Below are 13,346 nucleotides of genomic sequence, written 5' to 3' on the forward strand. Positions count from 1 at the left end.
AACATTTTAAAATGCAGTGGGTGGGTTCAGATTATTGCGTTTGTATTGAATCTCAGTTCTGTAAAAAAAAATATATGAAAATGAAAGGTGAAAGATAATTTAGAGAAAAACACCAATTAAATAGTGATAGAAAAAAATTAACATGCAATAAAAGATTAAAAGACTTCAATACATAGAGCTTGCCTAAGAAAGAAGAATTAAAAAGCATAGTTGTAATATTTGAAAGGTGGTGACTGTCAAAAATAGATTTGTAAAACCAAAGCTTTGTCTAAAAGTCAAAGAAATTCAGCTTATGTGCAGCAAAAGTGTTAGATCCAAGTATACAGACTATAAAGGTTAATACTTTTGAAGTGAAGTTTTAGGACTGATCTAATTGAGCCAAAAACTAGAAAATCGTGAAAAGAATGAACTGACACTGTTTCTCACATTTTTCTACATGAACTCAGAGCTATCTCCAGCTGTTACAGGATGTCACTCTTGCTACCCTGCAAATGTCTTTCCCTCTCCACCCCAGGCATCTCCCTCACTCCTCCCAGACTCCTCCAACGCACACTCATACACTCACAAAATATGAGTACAAATGCACACTCACACACACTCATCAAAACTGCTGTGTGCACAGACACCCACACATTACAAACATATACACTGCTATGCACACTCACACCCACATACACACGCTGATATACACGCACACTCACTCACTAGCACACACATCATCATTTTCTCTCTGCTTGCCCTGATACTTTCACTCTGCTGAGCCTTTGGCATAGTTCCTCAGTTTCGGCCTAGCTAGGCTAACAGCCTTCCAGAGCACCATATACTAAACCCACCTGCCCATCCCACTAGAGTCTGTGATTATTGAGAGCAGAAATGGTGTGTTTTTCATATAACCTCCTAGCACAGGGCCTGGCATATGGAGAGTTCACAAGAAATATTTGTTAAAGGAATGAGCCCTGAATTGTAAGAATCTCTCTTCCCCTTTCTCTCTTTGAAATAGTTTACAGTTCAGTCTTTAGTGTGACAGTATGTACTCTACTTTTATTATTCTTGCTATTCCTATTCTTATATGCTACTACACTACTAAAATGCTGAAGCACTGTCTGCAAAAGACATCTTTATCTGCTGGTAGGAGCCCATGAATACCTCTCATTGCCGTGATGGGAAACTTCTTTGTTCCAGCACTTACAGAAATTCTGCATTTAGTTCTGCTTGAAAGAGTCCACTCCAGTTTCATAGAAGCCTTTTACTGTATGATTGCTTTCTTTGTCTCATTAAACCCTGGGACAAAAAGACTTAACACAAAGAAGGAGTGAATTATATATTTCTTAAATGTCTGGGCATGCACCGACTTACTGCTTAAAGAGAATATTGGCACCAAGGTGCTTTGGCATATTTAACGTTCTAATTTTTACTCCCAAATAGCACATTAGATATTTTCATCTTTATCTGTAGAGAACTGGAAATACTATTACATAGAATAATGCAAAAAGGATTTTAATTGCATGTGACTACATTATTTTTACATCGTGGAGTCTTGTGAAAAACTTAAAACATTAAAAATTTAAAAGAAAAACATACCTAACGTTAAATGACGAATTAATGGGTGCAGCACACCAACATGGCACATGTATACATATGTAACAAACCTGCATGTTGTGCACATGTACCCTAAAACTTAAAGTATAATAATAATAAAAAATTAAAAAAAGAAAAACAACAATAATCATAGTGTCTCCCTTGACAGAAATTTCAAACATTTCTTGATACATAGCATGTAAATTGGTTTAACCCATAATATTTTGGTTGACTGTTAGAAAATATTTTAAATCTTTTTTTTTTTTTTCTTTTTTTTTCTTTTATTATTATTATTATTATCATTATTATACTTTAGGTTTTATGGTACATGTGCGCAATGTGCAGGTAAGTTACATATGTATACATGTGCCATGCTGGTGCGCTGCACCCACCAACTTGTCATCTAGCATTAGGTATATCTCCCAATGCTATCCCTCCCCCCTCCCCCCACCCCACAACAGTCCCCGAAGTGTGATGTTCCCCTTCCTGTGTCCATGTGTTCTCACTGTTCAATTCCCACCTATGAGTGAGAATATGCGGTGTTTGGTTTTTTGTTCTTGCGATAGTTTACTGAGAATGATGATTTCCAATTTCACCCATGTCCCTACAAAGGACGTGAACTCATCATTTTTTATGGCTGCATAGTATTCCATGGTGTATATGTGCCACATTTTCTTAATCCAGTCTATCATTGTTGGACATTTGGGTTGGTTCCAAGTCTTTGCTATTGTGAATAATGCCGCAATAAACATACGTGTGCATGTGTCTTTATAGCAGCATGATTTATAGTCCTTTGGGTATATACCCAGTAATGGGACGGCTGGGTCGAATGGAATTTCTAGTTCTAGATCCCTGAGGAATCGCCACACTGACTTCCACAAGGGTTGAACTAGTTTACAGTCCCACCAACAGTGTAAAAGTGTTCCTATTTCTCCACATCCTCTCCAGCACCATCACTGGCCATCAGAGAAATGCAAATCAAAACCACAATGAGATACCATCTCACACCAGTTAGAATGGCAATCATTTTAAATCTTTTATACATTTTATAAATACTTATATATCTAATAAAAGTACATTCAATATATGCTTTTGTTGCTCCAATAAAATTTTTCTATGAAGTCTGGCATTTGCTTCCTAGAAGAAAAAAGTTGTTGTTTTTTTTTTTTGTTATTTTTAGTAAGCCATAGCCTCCGCAAATGGTGCATTTATTATATTGGTAGCCTTGTGGTTGGAAAGGATTATTTTCTGGGTTCCTAAGGAAATGCCTGAGCAGCTAATCCCAGGCCTCTGACTCCACCCAAGTGAGGGAACCAGGCCCTCTTGAAAATCTTCCTGATCCTTGACATAGTTTGATAGTACGCCTTACACCAGTGAGGGGATGGTCCCTGATACATGCAAACTGTACTTTCGTAAATAAAAATGCTTCTCATGATGGGAACATTGGAACTATTATTTTTATTAGAACAAGATCCCATGGGGAACTGCATGTTCTTTCTTTTGTTATTTTTAAAAGTATGTCATGGTCTTGAATAAACTAAAAATAAATGACAAATTTGTCTTCACATCTCATTGATGAAACTTATTTTTGCTGCAAAGGCAGTGTGACTAAGCTCAGAAAGAAAACATTACCCAAATTTGATGGTGTTGACCATCAAGGAGAGCCCAGTGTTGGTATTCAGATCCCAAAAGTCAAGAAAACCTGTCACAGATAACTTTTCCTGGGGTGTTTAAAATGCCAAGGCAAAGGGTGAGGTGTCATTCACAGAGGGCAACAAGAGATTTACAGAGAATCCATATTACACTATTCTAGTACAGATTTATGCTGTACTAGATTTATGGAAAAGTCAGAAACTTCTCTGGGCAGACGTCAATGGAAAGTTCTTATCCAATTTCTGTACAGTGATGTTGGAGCTTGGCCTAAAATATTAAACCTGAGACCCTTTTTCAAATTTCTGCATAGTGAAGTAGCTGGAAGACTTAGTTGATTTCCAATTCTGTTTTGATGCTGACCAATGATTTGAGACACAGATATGATCCTAACCCTTGGCTACCTCACTCGCACAGGGCTTACACCAAAGTCAAATTCACTTACGTTTATGAAAGCCTGTGAAAACTTTAGATATGACAGAATTTTGTGTTGATGTAACACATTCTAATGTTTTAAGCAAGAGGAAAATGTGATTATAAAGAAATTGGGAGGTAATCACAGAAAAAAAAAAAGCAATGATCTAATCAATGTCTTAGGTAATTGGAATTTTCCAAAGAGAAGAGATACTTTTAAGATTCTACCCCAATTTAAAAAAAAAATAGCCTAATTTGTATTGTTTACAAAGAAAAATGATCACATTCTACAGCTGATTTATGACCCATTACAATTCAGAATGACTTGGGGATCAGGTCTTCAACTCATACAAATCTAAGTCACTTTCAGGAAAACGTTCATTTGTTTAATCTAACCTGACATTTTTTCAGCTATTCACTTATATATTTTTTATTTTATATTTAGTTACTTAATTTACATTGACATAAAATTAAATGTATTTATCATGTAAAGCATGTTTTGAAGTATACATATGTGTGTGTATATATATTATATATGTGTGTGTGTGTGTGTGTGTGTGTAACTAAACCTGGCTAATTTATTATTTTAAGTAAATTTTCCTCCCTAAATAAAATCAATCTAAACTATGCTATATAAGAAACAAATATTCTCAGACTATTATTTGTAAATAAGGTAAAGTACTACAAATAAGATAAACTACTTAAAAATATAATGTCAAAGAGTAGGAAATGATTTTGAGGACTTATTTTCACTTCCTAAATACAGTTTTTTGTTGTTTTTTAAAGGCAGGTTCTTAACTCTTGCCAGTTACCTGGGAAAATGGTTAAGGGAATATTCTTCTTCCATCATTCCTAGGGAGCATTGCTTGACTGGTGATGTTGTGGTTACTTTCAGAGCTGGAGGCCGAGGAGTGGTGCAAGCACCTCTGCATGGAGTGTCTGGGGACCAGGCTCAATGACATCAGCCTTGGGGAGCCCGACCTTCTGGCGGCAGGAGTGCAGCGGGAACAGAATGGTAGGTGTGAGATTGCCTTCCATCACACTTCAGAATACCCTTGTAATTGCAGAATTTTGAAACTGGAAAGGATCTCAGAAATGTTTCAGACCAATCATATTTTTTAAATCAAAGAGGCCAAGTGCAGTGGTGCACACCTGTAATCCCTGCATTTGGGGAGCCCGAGGGTGACCCATCCCTTGAGGCTAGGAGTTCGAGACAAGCCTGGGCAACATGGTAAAACCTCATCTCTACTAAAAATACAAAAATTAGCTGGGTGTGTGGTGGCCCGCGCCTGTAGTCCCAGCTTCTTGGGAGGCTGGAGCACGAGAATTGCTTGAACCTGGGAGGCAGAGGTTGCAATGAGCCAAGATCACAACACTGCACTCCAGCCTGGACAACAGAATAAGACCCTGTCTCAGAAACATATATATAAAATAAACTGAACAGTTCAAGTTATTAAGGAACTTTCCCACAATGGTGTAACAACTGGAAAAAATGCTAAGGTACAACCCAGGTCTCCTGGCTTCTTGTCTGTGACATTGCCTTTTATCCTAATAACTAATAGGTTAACTTGTTCTTCAGAAGGCTTTTGAATGGCTAGCATCCCTCCAGTTTCTTTTTTGAGACTTATTATAGATTTAGAGTCTACAGTAACAGATTTGGCTTATCAGGTTATCGGTAGCTTTTAGGACATGTGGCTAATATTAACAAGGAGGAAAGTAGTGAGTAAAATCTCAGGGTTTCACAAAACTGAGGTTTTTGTTTCTAATGGTGTTTACTTACTACACTGTTCTCTAGTTTAACAAGCGTTTCTAATGTCTCATAACAATTTATGCTGCATGTTCTTGACTAGCAACTCTAAATAACAGAATTGGAGTAATATTTTTCAGCCTGTCAATATTCATTGATTGTGAGCTCATTTTTAAAAATATTATCACCACCACCAGATGATTGAATAGTGTGAAAATAGAAACTTTTTAGTGTTGCTAAGTTCTGATGATCGGTGTTTTGAAAGGTTGAAGGATATTGAGGAAACTTGACACTATTTATTAAGAAGAAATTCTGGGCCGGGCGTGGTGGCTCACACCTGTAATCCCAGCATTTTAGGAGGCAGTGGTGGGTGGATTGCTTGAGCTCAGAAGTTCAAGACCAGCTTGCACAACATGGTGAAACCCTGTCTCTACAAATTACAAAAGTTAGCGGGCTGTGGTGGCGTGTGCCTATAGTTCCAGCTACTCAGGAGGCTGAGGAGGGAGGATCGCTTGAGCCTGGGAGGCGGAGGTTGCAGTGAGCCAAGATTGGGCCACTGTAGTCCAGCCTAGGTGACAGAGTGAGGCCATATCTCAAAAAAAGAAAAAAGAAAGAAATTCTTGAATTATCTGTGGGTCATAAACTAAATAGCATAGGTAAAAGAGCACATGATAGCACATGATGATTATAATCTCATTATTACTAACAACAATACTGTCAACAGCCATTGCTAGCTCATGGCCCATGGTAACACTATTTTTTATTTGTTGCTAAAATGAAAAAAGTTTTTTTCTGCTCATTGATCATGAGCATATATAAGTTCCAAATATTGCTTCCATTTGAGTTTTTAAGAAAGTCACAAAAGCATTTCTGCAGCTCTTTATCTAGCTTCTGGTTTATATTCCAGTTCCTCTCCCACACTCTCTCAAATTTCACCTCTGATTTGTTTTCTGAGAGCAGTGCTAAGCACAGAGTCCATAATCATGCTGTTTAAAATGTATGCTTTCCATTCACAGTTTAAGAAAAGGAAACACCTCTTACTGATAAAAATTTGTCAAGTACTACATAAAGGAAATATGAAAAAAGTGAATAAATTAAGCTTGTAAATAGAAATACTGTGCCTCTTGTAGCGTGGACTGTATGCTTTTTACTTTGAAGATTTGGAGATATATATAGTTTCCATCCAAATGTATAATGTACTTCTTTGGTTTATCATAACTTTATTTCTAATTTGATAATAAGGTCAAAGTAATTTGTCTAGAACATAAAGAGAAATTTTTAATATAGATTTATTTTAGAATAGGACAAACACAGAATAAAATGCCAAAGCTACATAAAAAGCAGAAGGTGACTTTAAAACACATACACACACACACACAACACATATACACACACAAGTCAAAATAAAGAAGAGAAAAAATAATTCCTGCATATACTTTACAGTGGACCTGAAATTATATCACCAATGCTATAAATGCTTTTCTTAGATTAATTATGTTTAATAATCCTAACTTCAAACAAAAGGATATATGTGCTTTAAAAATATAGTTAAGAAATCTATAACAAAGCTATAAATGCTTTTCTTAGATTAATTATGTTTAATAATCCTAACTTCAAACAAAAGGATATATGTGCTTTAAAAATATAGTTAACAAATCTATGAGTAATTTAGCTGGAAAAAGGAATACTGGGTTTATTTAAATGGCCCACAAAGATACATGATATCCTATAAGGAAATTTGCAACTTTACTTTAGTACACATGCTGGGAGACAGACACATACTCGCTAAGACTATTCAATGTTTAGCATTAAAAGAAAATTCCTGGATGGGGAGGATTTCCTGTCCCCGGAATCTCCTCCTCCTTATTTGGCTGCCAAGGCCACAGATACAGCCATTGCTCAGGGTCGTCAAGTCTGCACCCCCTCTTTAAAGAACTTCCATAACTTTTGATGATATCCCTTTTCTGTGTTCCTCTTGGCCCATTCAGAGCCAGCTAGAACTTTTTAAAATTGGCATCAACACATTAGGTGAATAATAAAAGGAATAAACATTGAGGCAATATCAAGATTTCAGACTCTACTCTTGCTAGCTCAATAATCTAGTGTGTATACACAGAGAGAACTATACACGCACAGAGATTGGCACAGTTTCTTAGGTGTATACCCCAATTTTCTCACTTTCTAATCAACAGGCTTCCCCCATACTTATGATAATTCCAATTTAGAACCCTCTCTCAAAAAATTACCAGTAGGCTATAAAACCTCATGGTAAAGACTAAAATATCTCATCCGTCAACTTGGACCCTCCCACCCAGTCCTTGGAGTAGATAGCTATTTCTTAGACAATATACTCACTTATTTTACTTAAATGTATAGGGAAAGCATTTTAGCTAACTAAAGTCTTTAAAAATAACATTGACTTTTAAAGCTGTCATTTCACTGACTCTCAATCACTCTTCCAGACTCTTCAAGCATAACACCTTTTAAAATAAACAAAATCATTAACTTCCTAATACATGGTTGAAGTCACTAATATATATAGACTGAATAATCTTTTATCAAAGAATTAGCACGATAGATTGTTTATTAAGACATTTTAGTATTAAATTATATAACTGAATCTTCATCAGAAACATGATTTTATTATTTTGCCAATAATGTACTTGGATAGTTTGAACTTTTTCTACTAAGAGATATGTGAGCAGAATTACTGTAATTAATTACATTAACATGGTTTGTGGTGATCTCGTAGTATTCTATGATTAAATACAGTCACACCGCTTAGTCTTTACCGCAGCATTTTTTTGACATTCAAAATTGCTACTTCTCTTCTTGTGTTTTCCTGCCTCTTCTGACAGCCTGGTCTTATTTACCCTGAGACTAGCTAAGAAGAGACATTTATGCAAATAATTTTTAAAGGTGAAAGATAATTTGTGTTGCTGAGATAAAAGTGGTTATTGATTAAATTCTTTGCTGTAATCATCTTTATCTACTGCTTTCAGCTGTTTTCATATCGACCCAGAATCCCACATAGTATGGGGAAAGTTACATGAACGCAAGTTCACATGCACATGTGCACAAACAGATACATACACACACAGAGGAAAATGTGTTCTGATTTCAGATGACACTGCTACAGAAAAGTGCATACTTGGTAGACATTTCAAAGTTTAAATTCTTAAAATTTCCAGAATCTCCAGGTCTTTCAGTAGTATTTAAGATAGCCTATACTGACCATAAAAAATATTAATATATGGCGTTACGGTTATTTATAAAGGATTCACAACACATAATAGCAATTGTGGAAAACAAATGTTGCTTATTCATCATGAATAGCAAAAGTGAACGTCGTAACCAAGAAGCAATTCACTTGTAGGAAATTCCTGCAAATGCAGTTGGAAATGGACACAAAGGATAGGTCCAATTTGCTACTGATGCAAGAGATCTCCATCTGGAACAAAAATAATGGAACCTCAGACTTTGCCATCTGGTTTATTCAGAGTCAGATTGAAGGGTTTGCCTTTCTCTGGGACCCAGCATCTCTGCTTATGAGTGGGCTACATACATTTCTTCTTTTAGCCTAAAGACCTGTATAACTTGTCTCAGAACCAAAGCAATATGCTAGTGTTGTTTCTAAATTATTACCTGGGTTGCCATGGTAAACATGCTTCCTACATTCAACTCAGACACCCTTGAATGTCATTCATTCATTCCTGACTCATCAAACATCGTGAGGACCTATGATATGTAAGAACTAAACAAGAAATGTAAAATTGAACAAAATGCTTAGAAGCTCACAAAGTAGTAAAGGAGACAAACATAAACAAAGTGTATCAATTAATATTTTGTAAAATAGTGTTACCAGTCAACAAAAATCTCAGTAGTACAGACCTAGAAGCAGATCTTGGTTGTTCAGGCACAGGTAAAAAGGCTAAAGTTGGGCTGAGTTAGACTGGGTTGTGCTGAGACTGGCTCCAAGCTGCAGACAATGCCAGTGTCTATTTCATCTGTCTCTCAACCTCCTTACACTTGCAACTTCCCAAAGCACACTTCTCAAAACAAAAGATAACAGTAATGCATGATAGTATGCCCAGATTCGCAACACAATTTAAGCCTTTGCATATTTCATGTCCACTAACATTCCACTGGCCAAGGCAAGTCCTATTGCCAAGCCCAAAGTCAAAGAAGCACAGTACACCCCATCTATGAGGCCACAATAGGAGTTAGAATGTATGACATATGGAAAGGAAGTGAAAAGCTGATATAAAAAATGATACAATCTACCATCTCAGGTATAATAAAACATATGCCGAAATAAAAACAAAAGGGAAGTACCATGGTAGAGGTGAGATTAATTCTAATCAAAGTAGCTTGCACTTTTCTTTTTATAATTATTTTTTATTCCTCTAAATTAGCTTTCTCAATCAGGCAAGTCTGAAACTCTTGATGTCTGTCAATGATTAAAGCCAATATTAGCAGCACCTTACTCATGTGGAAAATAACCAGCTAATGACAAAACAATGGCAACAGTAACAATAGGCCTCTCTCAGTTTTGAGGATTTTCCCCCAATATCTTACTAAGGATCCGGGGTAAACCATCTTCACTTATATACATATTCTTTATAACCAAACAAAAGAGTTTTCCAGGGCAATAATTTTATCTATGGGATGACACTGAGCAAAACCAACTTTTGCATCAGGAAAAAAAAAAACCCAAGCATACTCACGTCTGAGTTTCTAAAATGCCATTCACATGCTCTAGGCCTTGCCCAAAGTGAGTTCCTGAAAATACTACTCTGACAATGATGATGACCTGCTCTCTGCAGTGAGGGAATCAATCAGTTGAACTTAATACTGTATCACAATTGTGTCCCTTCCAAAAAGATATGTTGAAGTCCTAACCCTTCATAACTTAGAATGTGAATTTATTTGGAAATAGTTTCTTTGTAAAGGCAATCAAGTTAAAATGAGGTAATTAGGGTTGGCCATAATCCAATGACATCTAATATGTCACTGTAAAGTGGGGAGATTTGGACTCAGAGATAGATATGGACAAGTGAAGATGATGTGAAGATGCACAAGAAGATGACCATGTGGCTGGAGTGATGACGCGTCCACAAGCCAAGGAACATCAAGCATTGCCCATTAACACCAGAAGCTAGAAAAAGGAAGAAAGGATTTTTCCGTTGAGCAGCCAGAGAGGATGGCCCTGCCAGCACTCTGATTCCAAACTTCTAGCCTCCAGAACTGTGAGATGATATATTTCTGTTATTTTAAGCCAACCAATTGTTGGTACTTTGTTATGATAGCCCTAAGAAACAAATACCAGCCCTGTATGATAGTCACAATATACATTAGTAAAGCTGTTGAGAAGTCCTATAATAAATCTGTTTAACTTTGTATAACCCAACATTTCCCAAACTCACGTGACCTAGGTGCCTCCTTCTGCACATAACATGTATTCATATCCTGTGGGACTTGTGTTTCATGAAACACATATTTACAAATGCTGATATAATCAACAGAGGTTATTGTCTACAGGGAAAGCTGAAAGGCAATGATTATGGAAGCAGCGCCTCTAGAAGAAATAAGATGACACTAATGGATGCAACACAAAGTCTTGAATGGACCATAGCAATTTTGCCTACCATTGTGTTGTACCATTTTACTTTTATTATTTGATTTATATAGACATCACATATAATTTTGAAAAATACAAATTATAACCACCACTTTTCTCACTTGGTCTTCAATACACACTACACCAGAAAAAGGTCAAAGCTATATTTATTTCTCCCTATACTTTGCCATAGACGCTTCAGGAAAGCAAAAGATGTTTTGTAGTGCTTCTCTTCTCACAATGTCAAATCTAAATGATCCATTTGTCCATGTCTAACTGTACTGTTATAAAGGACATGTATACATGATAAAGGAGATGTATACATGAAGAAATATCTTGAAGCACCAAAGGACCGATCCTGGTTCTTTTGCCCTGGGAACATGCCCTCTGTACAGTAAGAATAAAGATGCAGATTTTGAAAGCATTCACAGCTATGTAAGGAGAAAAGATTTTGGGGGAGAATACTGAATCCAGAACTACTGCTCCCAGGTATGGGCAACCAGATGAAAAGAGTGGCTTGGAAAAGAAGAGTTTTATGGAAAATAAGAAATAGATCCTTTCCTTGCCTTTCCTCTTTCCATGGGAGGTCAAGTGGGTAGTGACACGTGCTTATATCATCTTGTGTAAATTGGAAGCTTCTTCAAAAGAAGACTAGAATGTGATTTTCCCTGTTGGGTTTCATGAAAGGCATAGGACAAATAGCAGACAATGTGTTATTGGAAGCCAGAGAGATTTAAGAAAGTAAAGAGCCTCAATTTTCTCAAAACTGAGTGTGGCATGGAGAGGGTGCTCAACTTTTCCTTAGGTGCAGACTGACCCCAGATATTATCTGGAAGCAGAAACTGACATGGCACAGGAAAGCAGAGACAAGGAACTTTATTGGCATACAGGCGCATACAAATGAGATAAGATGACCCCTTTTCCTCTGCCAGCTCCTGTGACTACATCACTTCTGCCAGCTTTCAATTCAGCCTAGAGGAAAAGGCAAGGGTGCTCAGGGATTGAACTTTGAACAACAACAAAAAAAATGGGTTAAGTGAGTCCTCATTTGACATAAAATTAATGCAATTTAACACAAAAATAAACAATATAATCTTTCTAAATTCAATATATAATATTGGGATTTCATTTTTTGGTATACGTAAGTTTCAATTATCCATTTTTTTTCCTGCTGTACTAAAACAAAATATTGTATGAAGCTGGAAAGTCAAATACGTAGACTGTCAGAAAAAAGTTGACAAAGTTAGTATATCATCAAGTTCTATTCTAGTTTTTACATGCTATGGGGACTTGGTCAGATTAGTGAAATTCTCTTAATCTCTGCTTCCTACTCTGCACATTGAGGATAATGATAGTCCTTATTTCAGAGGGTTGTTGTGAGGACTAAATAAGATATGACTTGGAAAGCAGGCAGCACCATGCCTGGCAGGAAAGTCAGTTTCTCTGGGATGTGCGTGAACATCACCATCACATTCACATCGGTGCACATTAAACAAGGGAATTCTGGGCTCACCCACACCTACAAAGTAAATATCGGGAGGTGGAGCCCAGACATTTCTATTTTAACAATTCCAGTGGTGCTCATATATATATATTAAAGCTTGAAATTTGGGGGTAATGTACTGTCAATTATAATTGGCTTAAAAAAAATCTACAGTTGATTTTAGGAATTTGCCCATTGCTTGAAAAGTTTCAAAACTACTGGCAAAAATTTCATCAGAGTATCTTTGCATTATAATGTTAACATCTTTTTACAGTATGGTGGCATCCTTTGCATTCATTCCTTTTGGTCATGTGTGGCTCTTTTCTTAGTTGGCATCACTAGACACTTGCCTATGTGTTAAAACCTCTTTTCCATATTTTGTGGGCTGAATTTTGTTTCACACAAAATGTATATGTTGAAGTCCTAACCCCTAGTACCTCAGAATGTGATAGTACTTGTAGGTAGTACCTTTAAAGAGGTAACTGAGGCAGAAGGAGAGTATATAGGTGAGCCCTAATCCAATATGACTGGTGTCCTTGTAAGAGGAGGAAATTTGAACACAGGCAGAGACAGAGGGAAAACTATGTAAAGATATAGGAAGAAAATGGCCCAGTACAAGCTGAAGAGAGAGGCCTCAGAAAAAAATCAACCCTGCTGGCACCTTGATCTTGGACTTCCAGCCTTCAGAACAGTGAGAAAATAATTATCTTTCTTTAAGCCACCCAGTCTGTGGTACTTTGTTATAACAGCCCTGGAAAACTTTGTATTTTTTTTTAATTTTATTAATGTTTGCTCTCATCCACTATTACTAATAATTCAGTTGCTCTACAGTTTTGGGCCTAATTGCTGGTTAT

At 36.6% G+C, this 13,346-nt stretch overlaps 1 protein-coding gene across 2 annotated transcripts in view; it reads left to right on the forward strand.

Annotated features, from left to right (window-relative positions):
* The window catches only part of DOK6 (docking protein 6), a 447,352-nt gene that overhangs the window by 272,236 nt on the left and 161,770 nt on the right, over positions 1–13,346 (forward strand). For both annotated transcript variants that reach the window (XM_054461226.2, XM_063653818.1), the window contains exon 4: positions 4,538–4,657. In XM_054461226.2, the coding sequence (XP_054317201.1) occupies positions 4,538–4,657 (120 nt within the window). The remainder of the gene's footprint in view (positions 1–4,537; positions 4,658–13,346) is intronic.

The sequence above is a fragment of the Pongo pygmaeus genome, chromosome 17, assembly GCF_028885625.2.
Source record: "Pongo pygmaeus isolate AG05252 chromosome 17, NHGRI_mPonPyg2-v2.0_pri, whole genome shotgun sequence".
NCBI lineage: Eukaryota > Metazoa > Chordata > Mammalia > Primates > Hominidae > Pongo > Pongo pygmaeus.